At 42.2% G+C, this 18,106-nt stretch overlaps 1 protein-coding gene across 6 annotated transcripts; it reads left to right on the top strand.

Annotated features, from left to right (window-relative positions):
• The first annotated feature begins 2,981 nt into the window (after positions 1-2,981).
• JMJD7 (jumonji domain containing 7) lies at positions 2,982-17,273 on the top strand. Of its 6 annotated transcripts, XM_043516520.1 has the most exons (9): positions 3,229-3,283; positions 3,953-4,000; positions 4,573-4,726; positions 5,494-5,747; positions 6,600-6,656; positions 7,761-7,856; positions 9,205-9,281; positions 14,502-14,661; positions 15,921-17,273. In XM_043516520.1, the coding sequence occupies exons 2-9, from the start codon at positions 3,985-3,987 to the stop codon at positions 16,007-16,009; spliced, it is 903 nt and encodes a 300-aa protein (XP_043372455.1). In that variant the 5' UTR covers positions 3,229-3,283; positions 3,953-3,984; the 3' UTR covers positions 16,010-17,273. The 6 variants fall into 6 exon arrangements, with proteins under 6 accessions (XP_038261909.1, XP_043372456.1, XP_043372453.1 ...); XM_038405981.2 differs by lacking the exons at positions 3,229-3,283; positions 3,953-4,000 and adding an exon at positions 2,982-3,106; XM_043516521.1 differs by lacking the exons at positions 3,229-3,283; positions 3,953-4,000 and adding an exon at positions 2,990-3,028.
• Positions 17,274-18,106: the final 833 nt, after the last annotated feature.

Raw genomic sequence — 18,106 nt, 5'->3', positions numbered from 1 at the left:
GAGCTCCAGGAAGAAATCACAGCCAGCGTTTCACCCTATCTGTGATTTGGGGGGGGGGGCATGTCATAAATATAAAGGGAAGGGTAAACACCTTTAAAATCCCTCCTGGCCAGGGGAAAAACCCTTTCAGCTGTAAAGAGTTAAGAAGCTAGGATAACCTCACTGGCACCTGACCAAAATGACCAATGAGGAGACAAGATACTTTCAAAGCTGGAGGGGGGTAGAAACAAAGGCTCTCTGTCTTTGTGATGCTTTTGCTGGGAACAGAAAAGGAATGGAGTCTTAGAATTTAGTAAGTAATCTAGCTAGATAGATAGGCGTTAGATTCTGTTTTGTTTAAATGGCTGATAAAATAAGTTGTGCTGAATGGAATGTATATTCCTGTTTTTGTGCCTTTTTGTAACTTAAGGTTTTGCCTAGAGGGGATTCTCTGTTTTGAATCTGATTACCCTGTAAGGTATTTACCATCCTGATTTTACAGAGGTGATTCTTTAACTTTTTCTTCAATTAAAATTCTTCTTCTAAGAACCTGATTGCTTTTTCATTATTCTTAAGATCCAAGGGTTTGGGTCTGTGTTCACCTATGCAAATTGGGGAGGATTTTTATCAAGCCTTCCCCAGGAAAGGGGGTGTAGGATTTGGGAAGATTTTGGGGGGAAAGATGTTTCCAAGCGGGCTCTTTCCCTGTTAGACGCTTGGTGGTGGCGGCAATAAAGTCCAAGGGCAAAAGGTAAAATAGTTTGTATCTTGGGGAAGTTTTAACCTAAGCTAGTAAAAATAAGCTTAGGGGGGTTTTCATGCAGGTCCCCACATCTGTACCCTAGAGTTCAGAGTGGGGAAGGAACCTTGACATGCATCCAATGAAGTGAGCTGTAAATCACGAAAGCTTATGCGCAAATAAATTTGTTAGTCTCTAAGGTGCTACAAGTACTCCTTTTCTTTTTGTGAATACAGACTAACATGGCTGCTACTCTGAAACCTAACATGCATTAGCTATCCCACTGTAAAAACATAGTGGGGACAGGGCACTTTAGTTTCACCAAAAGGCAAACTAGGTGAGGTCAGCACTATGTTCACCCGGCCAACGAATACAAAGGAGTAATAGGATCGTGGTGTGCACTTCACAGGATGGGGAGTTACTTACAGAAATAAGGATTTTTAATAAGTTTTCAATTACAAAGCAAGGGGGGGATTCACATGTTACTGAAAAAGTCCAAAATGGTATTGAATGTTACAGGAATGTACAACCATTTTAGGTGTATATGGATTCTTTGGGAAAGGTAACAGCAAAAGTATGAAGCTAGTGTGCCCTTAGGGCTCAGAAACAAAATGGCAAATTAAAAAAAACCTCAATGTATTTGTTTATTAATTTAATTACATTTGGATGCATAACTCATGATTTTTGAATTCTTGTGGTTCTTAAGCTATTTTGGGGTTGTGCACCTATATTTAATAAAAATTACAATAGAAATTTGCCTCTGAGAAGGATTTCATACACGATTGCCCTTAGAACCAGATTTTTGAAGGTCTTTAGGTGACTAGCAGGATTTTCAAAAGCATCCAGGTGCTTTCAACTTTTAAAAATCAGGCCTGGAGTGAATATTTAGGAACCAAGTTCTACGTACATGTGAAAAAGCACTAGGGTGCTTGATAAAGAGGCAAAATAACAATTGACAAAGGCAATCCCTGTTGGTGGATCAAGCGAAACTGGAGAAGTTTTGACATTAACCAAGGAAATCAGTCAGCCTTGATGTCATATGATCCCAAAGAATAAATTTGTGTACAAGAAACTTCTCTCAAAAATGTAGGTTTAGAATTAAAAACTACTATGGCAATATAACCAAGAAGCATTATAGTGGAAACACTATGAGCTGTCACTGCAGAGGCTATTAGCAAGCAACTATTAATACTTTCAATGATTATTTGCTATCAAAAATATAAGTTAAATAGCACAATAACCTCCCTCTTCACAATGTTAACAGAGGTAAATGAAGGGCTAAGAGGCAGCAATAAAAACAACATTTGAAAAAGTAAATAAGTGAACCCACAGTCTGCGGTGGATTATAAAGACAAAGCCGTTCAGTTCAGACAACCAGAACAGTAGCTCAGCTCAGCAAATGCCTGTGGGGCTTTATGCGGGTATAGGAACTGCTACGGTATTTTGTTTAAACACTAGTACAACCACAGCAAAGAGTCCTGGGCCACCTTATAGACTAACAGACATAGTGGAGCATAAACTTTTGTGCATGCATCTGACGAAGGGGGTATTCACCCACAAAAGTTTATGCTCCACTATGTCTGTTAGTCTATAAGGTGCCCCAGGACTCTTTGCAGTTTTTACAAAAAGAAAAGGAGTACCCGTGGCACCTTAGAGACTAACAAATTTATTAGAGCATAAGCTTTCGTGAGCTACAGTTCACTTCATCGGATGCATTTGGTGGAAAAAGCAGAGGAGAGATTACAGAGATTGCAGCTTTTACAGATCCAGAGTAACAGGGCTAGCTACCCCTCTGATACTAGTATAACCACCTGTGACAATTCTAATTTTCAAGGGTGTGGCCGCATGTAAAATACATCACTCAGACCGATCTCCTTTAGCAGCTCAATCCAAACCATGCCTTTAACAACCCCACCCTGGGAAACTGGTGCTGAGATGCGCCCTTCTTTTGCAGCCAGGGCAGAAGGCTCACCCCAGCTGGGGTAACTTTATCCCCTCTGCCCCTGCCTGCCAGCCCATCCCCATCCCCATCCTCGAACCGGGCACCCGCCCCTTGGCCCCGGTCCTTCCCCTGCCTCCAGCTGTTTGACTCACGCGCGCGCTCAGTTGGCCGGGCACAGACTCCACCCCGGCCCTGCCCCTTGAGCACGTGGCATCCCAAGTAAGGGCAGAGCGAGGGCAGCGGCTTCAGCAGATGTTACTGAGCATGCTCGTTAGCCGCCGAGCGGCACGTTGCGTCGAGGTGCGTGACTACGTCAGGGGCGACGTCAGTCCGGCCGGCGGGCGGCGGCGGTTGCCTCGGGATGGCGGGTGGGGAAGGGGAGGCGGAGGCGCCGGCGCTGCGGGCGGTGCGAAGGTGCCTGGCGGCATTCCCGTCGCAGGCCCGGGGTGAGCGCGAGGGAGCCGGGCCCTGATCGGCTGCCCTCGCCCTGAGGGCTGGGAGCTCCCTGGTGGCGCGGCCCCGCCAGCCCGGGGCCCCCTGCGCAGGGGGAGGGGCGTGTCCGTGCCTCGCCTCGCCTCACCTCACGCGGCCTTGAGAGGGACGGGCTCTGTGGCGCCCGCAAGGCGAGGGAAGGGGAACCGCCCCGGCCAGCGCCGGGAAGGGGTTTGAGTCCCAGCGCTCGGCAGCTGGGGGGGGGGGGGGGTTGGTCTGTCCGTCCCCCTCCCTTCGCGCCAGTGCCCAGCGGACACGTTGGAGAAAGACAGTTAGTGAGGGACTCGGACTCGGTGACCGTTGCGGTCCCCTCTAGCCCCCTGGCTCTGTGAGTCTATGGGCAGCCCCTGGCCCGGTAGTGAAGGTGGGAGAGCCAGTAATAAACCTCCCCGAGCCCCCTTCTCCCCCCCCCCCCCCGAGGTCTTGCACAAAATCAGGGAAGGCCGGACTTTACATTCCGGATGCTACTAAAGGTGCAAACTTAGCAGACGAGGAAGTGGGGAGAACAGCTTTGGGGCCTTTGTCGTACGTTGTGGAGAAGCAAAGCAGTGCACAAATCCAGCTGTTAAAAAAATCCGCTGCTGGTTACTGCCATGTGGGAAACTTTGAAAAACATCGTGTTTAGAGATGGTTCTCCTATGTTCTGCTTTTGGTTTAATGTAATCTCTAAAATAAAAAAAACCTAAAGATCTGTTTGACAGCAGAGCATGTATTATATATTTATTTGTGTAGACAATAATGATTTTTAGGCACCCAGTTTGCAAAATGGTCTTAAAGTCAGGTCTCTAAATTACATTTAGGCACCTAAATGAAAGTCATCTGATAAGAGGTGATGAATGTTTCTGAAGGTGAGGCTATCTCTAGGCATCTTTGTTGATCTTTGTTGTATGAGCCCCACTGTTGGTGCTGGTTTCAGAGTAGCAGCCGTGTTAGTCTGTATTCACAAAAAGAAAAGGAGTACTTGTGGCACCTTAGAGACTAACAAATTTATTGGAGCATAAGCTTTCGTGAGCTACAGCTCACTTCATCGGATGCTGTTGGTGCTGTTTCCTTCCTTTAGCTTCACATGGTCTTTTGTCTGTGTGAAGTATTGTCACATGGGAGATGAATCACAGCAACCGATAGGCTGAAACAAGTTGTGGCCAGTTGTGTGGCTTTGCATGTGCTGAGTCTGACCGTGAAGACCACCTCATCAGTATGTGGGGTTTTGACACCTGGAGACTACAGGTTCCAGCATACAGCATGACCAGTTCTAAGCTGGAGCACTGAATGTAGGGATGTGTAGTCTCCATGGTCCTGTCTACACTGGGGAAACTTTCTAACTTGTTTTAAAATTGATTAGTACATTGTAGAGATGGTTTAAAGTGGCTTGAACTGCTTTCAAGATTTCTGTAAGATTGAGTTTTCTTTGTCTGGGCAGAGTTGGGACTGACAGAATCTGTGCCATACCTAGATAGCCATCTGTCTCCGCTGGAATTTTATCGGGAATGGGTCTGTCCAAACAAACCATGTATAATTCAGAATGCCTTCGGTCACTGGCCAGCTCTGAAGAAGTGGACGTTAACCTATCTCAGGTAGGAATCCATTTTGAAGCTAGGCAGTAGCTCAGCTGAACATTACAAACCATCAGAAGAGAGCTTCTTGTTGGTTTTTTTTTAAATTGTTAAGACTGGCTCAAATGAACCTGGAATCCTATGTGAAGACTTCTGTTGGGCATCCCAGCTGCAGCACCCAAAATTCAGAAGTTACTTTCTTCCCCCAACTACTGTACTATACTTAGTTCCATGAAAGGATATGGGAGATTTGGTTTTGTGTGCCAGAACTTGTGTGTGGGGGGAGAGAAAGAGATAGGAAAATGGTATTTGCGGGCTTCTTGTTAAACAGGAGGAACATGCAGAGTGCCCCAGTCAGGGCTGCAATAGATAGTGATGTCTTGGTTCCCCACCAGAATCCAGATTTTCACTAAAGCACTCATTCAGCACAAAGCAGTCAGAGCTGCACACCTTGTGACTGTGGCACATGAGCAGAAACGTACTGGCACTTCATTCTGATTGGGATGGGTTTTCTGTGGCTGTAGGTTTGGCAGCATTGCCTCAATTGGCCCTGGTGACATTAGTTATGATTATTAAAAAAAACCCCAAAACCTAAGCACCTCTCTCTCTCTTTTTTTTTTTTTTTAAAACAGGTGTGGACATGAAATAATTCAGTAATTGAAACTTCAATGTCCAAGAGAGAGGATTTCTCAGTACATCTGCACAGCAAATTGTGATTTTAAAAAATTGTCTAAAGTATATGTTTGTAGATTCCTCGATTGGCTCTGAACCTCAGATATATTTTGCAGGAAGGTAGCAGGCTCCAAGATGGTGAGTGTGGCAGTGACGCCAAATGGTTATGCCGATGCTGTTTATCAGGACCGGTTTGTCATGCCGGAGGAGCGGCACATGCTTTTCAGCAACTTCTTGGACATTGTGGAGAAGAAAGTGATCTCTCCAAGTGTGTTCTATGTGCAGAAGCAGTGTTCAAACCTGACTGAGGAGTTCCCTGAACTTTTAGGTGATGTGGAGCCTGAGGTACCGTGGATGAGTGAGGCACTCGGTAAACACCCCCTGCAATCAGTGAATACTTAGATAGCACTTTAAACTTCTGTGATGTTTACATGCCAAATATTTTTGTTATCTTTCTAATTGGCACAGGTTAGTATGGCTTTGTCAATTCAGGAAGGAGGGAGGTAGTAAAATAGCTTAACCTTGCCCTTTGGATTGGAGGACTCCAAAACAGCTTGCTTGCTTAGCGGATTCATAGAGTGTGAAACTGTGCCATTGTATTAATATACATCATTTTTATCCACAAGTGGCAAAAAGGTTGGTGGCTTCCTGGGGCCCTGTCTACACTACTGTTCAGGGTGTTGCTACCACCTGTGGAGCTAAACCGATAGCAAAAGTGGAATTTTCTTTTAAAGCCTATTATAGACAATACTCTAGAACGCTGCTTTAATATTACCTTTCTACCCCTTGTTGTGTAGTTGAAGGTGCTTGCTTATGGTAGTAAAGGATTATTTGTAACAGTTGACTTTCCTGCTAGAGCATAATTCATTCCTTTTAATGTGGTTCTCCTGATCCCTTTGGGGTTTTGGTACATGAAGTGCTATTTTGTGATTTGAGCTATTTATTGGGGAACCAGGACTCCAGAAAATGTGAGCTGAAGGTCATAAGCACAGCCTTGGGGATGAATAATGCTCCATCAGTTAGTATGATGGGTCTCTGCAACAGCCTTCAATCTAGAAGGACCTCCTAATTATTAGCTATTAGCAATCAAGGCTGACATACTCAGGTGGGTGGAGAATATAAACAAACTGAGTTGGCAGAAAAATCTTCATCTGTGGCTCTTTAAACATAATATTCAAATTAATTTTCTGTTAAAAATCACTTCCTCTTCCTCCCTTTGCAGGAAAGAAGCCTGATGCTGTGAATTTCTGGCTTGGCGAGTCTGCTGCTGTGACATCCTGTGCGTAGCATATAATGCTGTCAGGTCTTGTATGTGCCCTCAGCTCAGATTTTGACATACTTGTTTTGAGGGGTAAGGTGGGTAGGTCTCTTTTTGGGATCCTAATGGATAGGTTCTACTTTAACTGACTTCTTCATATGTAATGATCTTTCTTCCTACCCATCTTGTCCTAGCACGTGGCTGCTGTATCTGTATGTGCATCTGGCTTATTGTTTCAGGTGGAATACTGAAAGTTTCTGCCCTATAAATCTTGCACCTTGGTTTAAAGTAAAGCCATCAAATTTCAGTCTCATGCTTCATAGCTCAGGCTAATTGTTATAAAGGTCAGATAGGATTCTCCCTTCCCTAGTAGAACTTTGCACAATTAATAACATTATGGGTGTTTTCCTCCTCTTCTGCAGTTTATTAGCAACTCCCATACAGTTCGTTGAATATTGGACTTGCTAGATTACTGGTCTGAGGTGGTATGTTTTGGTGGTATATTACTGGTCTGAGGTGGTATGGCGGCTCCTGTTTTTCTTTTTTTTGTCCTAGCCATCTCCTTTCTGTGAGATTTTGAGTTTAGAACAGAGCAGAAATGGATGGTTTAGTAGTGGTGTCATCAAATTTGAAATACATTTATTCTCTGGAATCACAGTTTCAGTTCCTGGAATTGTTGACTCAACCCTGTATTCTTCTGAGGTAGATTGAGTACCTTGCAATTTGCTCTGTGTGGCGGTATTTTGGATGAGACTTTTAAAAAATGAGGTAATGTCTGCTCTCCTTGGACACTGAAGATCTCAGGACATGTTCATAAGAGGAGACACTAGCCAAAATTCCTGCCTGCCCTCAAACTGTTGATCAGTGTGTTTCTGTGCAGGTTGCTTGCCAGGTTCCACACCAGAAGTGACTGTTTTTCTGTAGTGCTCTCTGTATGTTGCTGGTGAAGTAGTTTGGAATCCTTTTGGATAAAAAGTTCTGCATACATAAGAAATATTATTTCATTATTATTTCTTTCTCCTCTGGCCACAAAAGGAAGAAGCAGCCTACCACTGCCAATAAGAGCTGTTACTTTCAGTTTGCTACAATTTGTGATGTGGTGCTTTTCTTCTTTCTCAATCTTAGTACATAAAGATCACTATGAGAACTTGTACTGTGTGATTTCCGGCGAGAAACATTTTCTACTGCATCCACCAAGTGATCGCCCCTTCATCCCCTATGGTACATGTTTGAGAGTGTGTATAAATGTGTAAAGAGAAGTGACCAAATTAATGAAATGTAGAGACAGGAATAACGTTCTGATAACGTTTTCAGTGTTACGTTTTGCAAAGTGAATAGAAATCTATTATGAAATACTTACTATGTGGAGTAGTAGAGATTTCTGTTCTTGGGGCTGGATCCTCAGCTGGTATAAATTGACTTCAGTGGAGTTACTCTGATTTATACCAGCTGAGGATCTGGCACCTGGATCTGTGCTCTAAGTGTTGGACTGGCTGGAATTCCTCCAGCTTTAGAATTATTAAAATATCTCCTCTGTGGTGAAGCTTGCAGGATCTTCATGTGCAATAGTTCTTGATTCCTCCTGCTGGTTCACTTTCTTTCTGGAAAAAAGCAGGGAAATTAAATACAAATATGTACATTAGCGAAAAATTAAAGTTACAAATGTAAATGCTGAAATCTAACAAAGAACACAATAAGGTTCTTATACTAACATTAGCTTGACCAGAATACCCATAGCTTTTATTTCCTATTTCTGTTACTTTTACAAGTTTACATTTAACATAAATATTAATGTGCACACCATATGGTATATAAGATGGGCTATGTGAACCTATTCACAAGAACCTTAATTTTTTTTTTTACTCCCTGACTTTTGAGCTTTTAGATTTGTAAACCTAATAAAGGACTAATACCAGTTTGTGTGTGTTGTTTTTATATATTATCATAATATCTAAAGATCAGCAAAAGTGCAGTCAGCATTGGAGTGCAGAGTTAGAAAACCACATGTGCAGAAGCAATGAAGAAGAGAAGCCCAGGTTTTCTAAAATGGCTGATAAGTCAAATAAGATAAAATTAGAAGTGAAAGGTTAGCCACAGGTCATTAAGAACTCCAATGAAAGCTCTCTTCGTAGAATGACCAAAGCAGAAAGGACAGAGAATAGAATGCTGGGTAAGATGGGGAGAAGTTGTGACTTGGAAAAGGGAAATGGGATGGTAATTGGAACAAAGTAGGATCAAGAGAAGGTAGGCGTTTGTGTGTTGAGGAAAAGGAAAAAATAATTCATTTGAAGGAAGAGAGGACAGAGCCCAAGAAAAGGGAGGCATTGGAGAACATTGTGATAGAGGAATGCAGAGCTGGTAATAGGGAGGACAGAAATTGAAGGACATGTGGTCATGGAATGAACAAAAGGAAGAAGGAAGCAGAGGAAAGAAAACGAAATGGTGGTTGTGTGATGGAATCTTAATATTTGAGTCCATCTGTGAAAGTGTCATGTACTATGTCACTAGGACTCTGTATTTATTATTAAGATTAATGCCATTTAACCCTTTCCATGCTCTACACTTTCAGAGCTCTACCTACCTGCGACGTATTGCATATCAGAAGATGGTTCGTTTCAGGTTGTGGATGAGAAGGCTGCAGACAAGGTACTTATGACATTTTTGTATTAAAAGAACACCATCAACTTGTCAACCTGTCAATTTAAAAAAATAGTCAAAAGTAGTTTCAGATATTCCACCATGCCTGTGACTCCTTGAAAGTTTCTGTGGTTATTATTTGAGTATGTCCTGTTTCTAAGAAGACTCTAACTGCACACTTGGAACCATTAAAATCAATAGCTGTTAAAGGAATAGCCTTTCAAAATAATGTCTTCTGTGCGTTGAACACACACAGATCCATTAAAAGTCTTTTTAAATAATACCAGATAAAGGAATTTAACTCATCAAGGGTGAATTTCACTGCTGTGCATACCTTGCATTGGCCCTCTGCAGAGGGTTGAATTTCATCCTAGAAAAAATGTTCTGGTGCCATAAACATAGTAGTTATCCTTATAAACGAAACATTTTTTCTTCATAGTAGTAATTATTTGGTCAGAATGATTGAAAGGAGACACCATACAAAACTTATACAAATACTAGATCTCTGTCCCAAAGAGGGGAAGTATTGCCCAGTGCTTAGGGTGTTAGCCTGGGCTTGGGGGGCTTGGGTCAGTTTCCTATTCCACCATAGACGTTATATGTGACCTTGGGCAAGTCACTCGGCCTCTTTGCACCTCAGTTCTTCAGCTGTAAAATGAGAATAGTAATACTTCAGTAGTAATACACAGAGGTGTTGAGGGCTAATATGTTAAAGATTAGGAAGTGTTTAGATATCCTGGTAATGCAGGCTAATAAGTACATAGAGCTTACAATTCAATTTTAGAAATGACGAAAAGGAGAATAAGAAGGGATAAAGATTGCAGTTATAAAATTATGCAGTTGCTCTAAATTCATAGATTTTTAAGGCCAAAAGGCACTATTGTGATCATGTAGTCTGACCTCCTACACGTCACAGGCCACAGAACTTCACCCACCCCATCCTATAATAGAACCATGACCTCTGGCTGAGTTAGTGAAGTCCTCAAATCATGATTTAAAGACTTCAAATTACAGCGAATCCACGATTTACTCTAGTTTAAATCACTAAGTGAGACGTGATGTCCCGTGCTGCAGAGGAAGGCGAAAAACCCCCAGAGTCTTTACCAATCTGAAATTCCTTCTCGACCCCAAATATGGCAGTCATTTGAACTCTGAGTATGTCGACAAGACCCACCAACTAGTCCACTGGGAAGAATTCTCTGTAGAAACTCAGAGCCCTCCCCCATCTAGTGCCCCGTTTCCAGCCATCGGGGATTTTTCCTACTAGCAGTTGCAAATGGGCCACATGCCATTGTAGACCATCTCATCATGCCATCCCCTCCATAAATTCATTAAGCTCAGTCTTGAAGCCAGTTAGGTTTTTTTGCCTCTTACTGCTCCATTTGTAAGGCTGTTCCAGAATTTCACTCCTCTGATGGTTAGAAACCTTCATTTAATTTCAAGCCTAAACTTGTTGATGACCAGTTTATATCATTTGTTCTTGTCAATTTTGGCACTTAACTCCTCTGCCTCCCTGGTATTTATTTATCCTTGTGATGTAGAGAGCAATCAATCTCCCCTCCGCCTTTATTTGATTAGGCTAAACAAGCCAAGCTCCTTCAGCTTCCTCTCATAAGATAGGCTTTCCATGTCTCTGATCACTGTAGTAGCCATTCTCTGCATCTGTTTCAGTTTGAAATCGTCTTTCCTAAACATGGGAGACCAAAATCGCACGCACAATTCTAGATGAGGTCTCACCAGTAATAGCAGTAACGCTTCCTGTCTCTACTGGAAATACCTCGCTTGATGCATCCTAGGATTGCATTAGCCTTTTTTCATAACTGCATCACACTGGTGGTTCATAATCATCCAGTGATCAACCAATATACCCAGGTCTTTCTCCTCAGTCACTTCCAACTGATACATCCCAAGCTTATAGCAAAAATTTTTGATGGTAGGTTCTAAGCACAAGATCTTTCATTTTGCACTATTAAATTTCATCCTATTTCTGTTTCCATTTTGAAGGTCCTTCAGATCTTCTTGTATGATATTCTGGTCCTTCTCCGTATTGGTAATACCTCCCAACTTTGTGTCATCTGCAAATTTTATTAGCGCGCATCCACTTTTTGTGCCAAAGTCATTAATAAAAATGTTAAATAAGATTGGTCACAAGACTTATCCCTAGGGAACTCCACTAGTAATATCCCTGTAGCTGGACAGTTCACCTTTCAGTATGGCCCATTGTTGTCTCCCCTTTAACCAGTTAGACTCATAGATATTAAGGTCAGATGGACCATTATGATCGTCTAGTCTGACCTCCTGCACAACGCAGGCCACAGAATCTCACCCACCCACTCCTGTAACAAACCCCTAACCTATGTCTGAGCTATTGAAGTCCTCAAATCATGGTTTAAAGACTTCGGGGTGCAGAGAATCCTCCAGCACGTGACCCATGCCCCACGCTGCAGAGGAAAGCGAAAAACCCCCAGAGACTTTACCAATCTGAGCTGGGGGAGAAATTCCTTCCTGACCCCAGATATGGCAGTCATTTGAACTGCCATATGTTGACAAGACCCACCAACCTGTCTCCTGGGAAGAATTCTCTGTAGTAACTCAGATCCCACCCCATCTTACATCCCATCACAGGCCATTGGGCATATTTACTGCTAATAGTCAAAGATCAATTAATTGCCAAAATTAGGCTATCCCATCATACCATCTCCTCCATAAACTTATCAAGCTTAATCTTGAAGCCAGATACGTCTTTTGCCCCCACTACTCCCCTTGGAAGGCTGTTCCAGAACTTCACTCCTCTGATGGTAGAAACCTTTGTCTAATTTCAAGTCTAAACTTCCTGATGGCCAGTTTATATCCATTTGTTCTTGTGTCCGTACTGAGCTTAAATAATTCCCCTCCTTCCTTGGTATTTATCCCTCTGATATATTTATAGGGAGCAATAATATCTCTCCTCAACCTTTTTTTGGTTAGGCTAAACAAGCCAAGCTCTTTGAGTCTCCTTTCATAAGACAGGTTTTCCATTCCTCAGATCATCCTAGTAGCCCTTCTCTGTACCTGTTCCAGTTTGAATTCATCCTTCTTAAACAAGGGAGACCAGAACTGCACACAATATTCCAGATGAGGTCTCACCAATGCCTTGTAAAGCAGTACTAACACCTCCTTATCTCTACTGGAAATACCTCGCCTGATGCATCCCAAGACCGCATTAGGTATTTTCACGGCATATCACATTGGCGGCTCATAGTCATTCTGTGATCAACCAATACTCTGAGGTCCTTCTTCTTCTCTGTTACTTCCAAGTGATGCATCCCCAGCTTATAACACAATTTTTTTGTTATTAATCCCTAAATGCATGACCTTGCACTTTTCACTATTAAATTTCATCCTATTACTATTATTCCAGTTTACAAGGTCATCCAGATCTTCCCGTATGATATCCTGGTCCTTCTCTGTATTGGCAGTACCTCCCAGCTTTGTGTCATCGGCAAACTTTATTAGCATATTCCCACTTTTTGTGCCAAGGTCAGTAATAAAAAGATTAAATAAGATTGGTCCCAAAAACCGATTCCTGAGGAACTCCGCTAGTAACCTCCTTCCAGCCTGACAGTTCACCTTTCAGTGTGACCCTTTAGTCTCTCCTTTAATCAGTTCCTTATCCATCTTTCAATTTTCATGTTGATCCCCATCTTTTCCAGTTTAGCTAATAATTCCCCATGTGGAACCGTATCAAATGCAGTGGATCTAATTTACCTCGATTTCAGTAAGGCATTTCCTTTGTCTAAAAAAAATCTGTTACCTTCTCAAAGAATGAGATCAGGTTGGTTTGGCATGATCTACCTTTTGTAAAACCATGTTGTATTTTGTCCCAATTACCATTGACCTCAATGTCCTTACCCATTTTCTCCTTCAGAATTTTTTCCAAGACCTTGCATACTACAGATGTCAAACTAATAGTCCTGTAGTTACCCAAATTGCTTTTTTCCCTTTCTTAAAAATACGAACTATGTTAGCAATTCTCCGGTCATACGGTACAACCCCTGAGTTTACAGATTAATAAAAAATTCTTGCTCATGGGCTTGCGGTTTCGTTCTTATCCACCTTTCAGTTCTCATATTAATCCCCATCTTCTAATACTTTAACTAATTTCCCATGTAGAACTCTATCAAATGCCTTATTGAAATCCATAAAGATTAGATCTGCATGTTCTTTGGCTAAAAAAATCAGTTATCTTCTCAAAGAAAGACATCAGGTTGGTGTGGCATGATCTACCTTTTGTAAAACCGTGATGTATTTTATCCCAATTATTGTTTACCTCTATGTCCTTAATTATCTTTCAAAATTTGTTCCAAGACCTTGCATTCAATTCAGGTTAAACTAATAAGCCTATAATTTTTAAGAAAGGGGAAAAGAGTGATCTGGGAAACAAGTGACATATTACCAATTCTCCAGTCATAGGGTAAAAGCCCCAATCTTACATATTCATTAAAAATACTTGTCATTGGGCCTGCAATTTTGTATGTCAACCTCCATTCAAGAATATTAAAGGAACTATCTGAGACCCCTGATTTGGTCCCATTAAACTGATTGAGTTTAACTTCCACCACAAATGTGGTAATTTCTACTTCCATATCCTTGTTTCCACTAGCCACCCTGGCACTACTCCTAAACTCCTCGTTTCCCACAAAAATCTGAGGCACAGTATTCATTTAGGTATTGGGCCATGCCTAGATTATCTTTAATTTCCACCCCATCCTCAGTGTTTAGAGGTCCCACTTCTTTCCTTGATTTTGGCATATGTGTTTCACCCAAGCTCAACTTATCTTCTGCTTTTGTTGACCTTCATACTTCCTACCAATAGGCTAACCATGTCTGTCTTCATTCAGCAATCCTTCAGGTATGCTCTTTTTCCCCCCATCCATTTTCTATCCCAGGTCCATTCCCTGCCATGTAACCTCTGTCACAAACAATCAGAACCCTTTTCGTATGCCCAAAACAGAGTCTGCAGTTAGTACTTGGTAAATGTAAGGATCCATCACCATGTCTTATAGAAAGGAGCATTCCTGTTGTATGGTCAAGTGGATTTTATAGGATTTACAACTATATATTTTCTGGTACATTTTATTTACAAGTTCAGTAAGTGAATTTTTTGTTTATTAACTCCATTTTCTGGGGGACCCTAGCATTTTATATCTTGTTAAATGCTGCACATACAACATACTCTTCTCCTTGCAGGTGCCATGGATTCCACTGGATCCTTTAAATCCAGATCTTGAACAATATCCAGAGTATGCCCATGCAAGGCCTTTGCGGTGCACAGTGAAAGCTGGTGAGATGTTGTACCTCCCTTCTCTCTGGTTTCATCATGTTAAGCAGTCACATGGTTGTATAGCAGGTAAGAAGAGCTGTTAGGGACAAACATGTTTTCAATCCATGATGGCATAGTCCATTTTCTCCAGCAAAACATGGTTGGGTACAAGGGCACTTTCACATAGCCTTTTCTTCTTTATTCCTGGTAGAGTTAGCCATCTTGGCACATGACTATAGTGTTACCTACTTGCAAAGACTATTCTGACCATATTTTATATAGAATTTCTAAAGAATGTAGTGAAATGGGTGAAGAAGGTAGGAAAAATCAGCTAGTCCTTGAGGCTGCAGAGAGAGAGCCAAACACAGCCACCCCTGTAGTAGTTTGTTTTGTTAGAGAGCGCTAAGCAGGTTATTTGATTGCTGGCTGCAGATTGGCTGACTCTACACCATAGGCAAAGAAACTGCACAAGGAAGTTTGGATTTTTAGTGTCTGTTATTATCAGACCAGTAAAAATGAGTCTTTATTGTATAAAAGAAAATCAAACAAATACACAAGTTACTTGTTGTCTCTGCCTTTTAACAAAAATCTCCTCGTGTGTGTCTCTCTCCTCCCACCCACCCGCTTAGAGAGTTCCAGACTTTCAAACCTTTCTCCTCTTCTATGCCTATACCATTACTGTCTGTATTGCAGGATGCAAGAAAGGGCTTTACTGTATCTATTCTCCCATAGCCAGAGCAACTCCTTCTATGCAGAGAAAAAATAAGTAACAGATGAATGTTGAATAACATCAACCCAGTTATGAAAGCAAATATATAACACCGCTTGCGGATATTGGAGGCATTTATTTTAGTACTTGCCGTAGCATGGTAAAAAGATGCATTAATTTTCATTTTAATTAAGAGGCAAAATTAAAACACTTTCCATATGATGACCAAGGCAGAATGGTGGGTTAGTGCACCATCCTTTAAAAACTGCGGGGAGAGAGAGGTTCAAATCTAGAGTAGATCATAAATTAAAATGAATTTGTATTCTTGGCCTAGATCATAGCGCACATTTTCTGTTTCTAAACGTTTTGCAAGTCTGCTCAGGAGAGTCCCAGGACTCGCATTTTGAGGGTTAATGTGAGTAAGGACTGAGGTGCACTGGCAGAGTTTATTTAACAGATGCTGACTCACTGCCTGCCTGCATTATGCTTGGCTCTAGTCAGAGGTGAGATTCTTTTAAAGTTCATCCAGTTTTGAGAAATGAGTGCCTGCATTACCTTCTAAAGCAGCATATGAATATGGCCAAAAGGCATTTCTAACACCAGATGATAACAATTTTCCTCTCTCTTGTCTCCTCAGTGAATTATTGGTATGACATGGAATATGACCTGAAGTACAGCTACTATCAACTTCTAGATTCTCTCTCAAAAGCTGTGACACTGGTGTAGCTGAGACTGGGGACTCAGTCATAAACCTTTCTAATGTGACTGAATTATATGCATTTGCCTGGAGTACAAATATGCTTGAGTCAGAAGAACTAAACATTAAATTATCCTCAACAAATGTCTGTCAGAGGATATTTGTCTTGCTTGCCTTTGGAGATGGTATCATGCAGATGTTCAGTGAAATTCCAGCCCAAATGGCTATCTTTTTTGGCTTGACAGGAGAGGGCTTGTTGACATTTCAAAGCCTTCATGCTTAGTCTCAGATGCCTCAAGGAAGGCAGAATTTTAGTGGAGCCACTGCAGGTTTTGGAAACCTCAAAAATGTAAACCATGTGTGTTCCTTTCCCTTTGCTAGACTCTTTAGAGCTGTGGTTTTAAATTAGTACTGGGTCACAAGTACTGGGTCACGGAATGTAAGGCACTGGGTCAGCACCGCTGACTGGGCTGTCAAAAGTCCAGTTGGCGGTGCTGCCAGGCTAAGGCAGGCTAGTCCCTACCTGTTCTGACACAGCGCTGTGTCACGGAAGTGGCCAACAGCAGGTTCGCCTACTAGGTGGGGCAGGACCTCAATATGCTGCCTGAGCACCGGATCCGCACTTCCATTGGCTGGTTACCAGCCAATGGGAGCTGGGGGGGGGCGGGCGGCGCCTGCGGGCGAGAGCTGCATAGAGCCAATTGTGCGCCTCCGCGTAGGAGCCAGATCTGCTGCTGGCTGCTTCCAGGGTGCAGTGTGGTCTGCGGTGCCAGGACATGTGGGAAGCCTGCCTCTACACCCTGGCTGCCCCACTGACTGGGAGCCGCCAGAGGTAAGCCCGTGCCCCAGTCCCCTTCCCCACCCCTGAGCCCCCCTCAAATCTGGAGCCCCCTCCTGCACCCCAAACCCCTCATGCCTGGCTCCACCCCAGAGCCTGCACTCCCAGCCCAGAGCTCCCACACCCTGAACTCCTCATTCTTGGCCCCACCCCTCATTCCCAGCTCTGTTGGGTCGCAGGCATCAACAATTTTCTTCACTGGGTCACCAGAAAAAAATTTGAAAACCACTGGTTTTAGAGAACATGCAAAGCTATAGCCCACAGTTCTGTTTGGTGACTGGCAAAATAATGAGGCAAAACCAGCTCTGCAGTAACAGTGTAATCATCAGCCCAAGACTCCCATTCATTGAGATCACTCCATTTCATTATGAGACAATACTTTGAGTTTTAATTCACTATGTTCAATGGCTGTGTGTAATGCTTTGAGAATTCAGAATACAAATTGTGCAATAAAATATCCGTGTTTGTAAGCTTATTTATATACTAGCTATGGGAACCCTCAAATGATACGGGGAAGGGGAGTGATCAGGAAATCATGATATAATTGTGAATATTTTCCTTGTAAAAACATGTCTATATTTCATTGTGCAGCTTGCCATCGGTTGTGTGCGGCTTTTTTATACCTTCCCACATTCTTAGTGGTGATTTAAGGGTTGCTTTTCGGGGTTCATAACAACTGAGAAGCAAATCCCGTCTGTTCCCATCAGCGGAAAATTCCACTTGCTAAAGCCCATTTACCATAATCCTTGACTTTCCTAATGAAATTTTGCAATTCTATGGCTTGTGTTATGGGGGTTAGACTAGATAATTGTGCCTCTGTCCTTAAAATGTATGAAATACATGGTCAATGAGTTGTGTGAACCATGGGCCTGATTTTGCACCCATTCCGTGAATATTTTCATTGAACTCAGTGAAACTACTCATCTGAGTATAGAACTGCAGGATTGGGTACCATGATATGGGACCCAACAGATGTATCCAGCAGTATTGTTGTTAATTTATAAAATGCCAAATGTTATTTATTACAAATCTTCAAAGGTACATACAAGCGTTACTCTACCAGGGCTTAGTGGGAAAAACTTGTATATTTATATATTATTAGTCAGGAAAATGCACAGAAACTTTAGACAGTACTGGTTATTGCAAGAAAAATTCTTTCAAAAGAAACAAATGAATTTTGAGTCTAAACCTATTTTTCAAATCTAGCTCCTGGTCAACAGTTACTGAAAACTAGAGATGGACTCAAGAGACAGAATTCAAATTCATAATTGGATTAGAATCTGTTTGT

This window comes from Dermochelys coriacea, chromosome 6 (genome assembly GCF_009764565.3).
Source record: "Dermochelys coriacea isolate rDerCor1 chromosome 6, rDerCor1.pri.v4, whole genome shotgun sequence".
Lineage (NCBI taxonomy): Eukaryota > Metazoa > Chordata > Testudines > Dermochelyidae > Dermochelys > Dermochelys coriacea.
Note: the sequence above shows the minus strand (reverse complement) of the source record. Positions and strands in the feature narration are given on the sequence as shown.

Excerpts from the sequence above, each read along its gene's own strand:
- JMJD7 (XM_038405981.2), top strand. The coding sequence starts at position 3,022 with ATGGCGGGTGGGGAAGGGGAGGCGGAGGCGCCGGCGCTGCGGGCGGTG. Across the intron at positions 5,748-6,599 it reads GTGGATGAGTGAGGCACTCG|GAAAGAAGCCTGATGCTGTG; the intron begins GTAAACACCCCC and ends CTCCCTTTGCAG. Across the intron at positions 7,857-9,204 it reads TCGCCCCTTCATCCCCTATG|AGCTCTACCTACCTGCGACG; the intron begins GTACATGTTTGA and ends CTACACTTTCAG.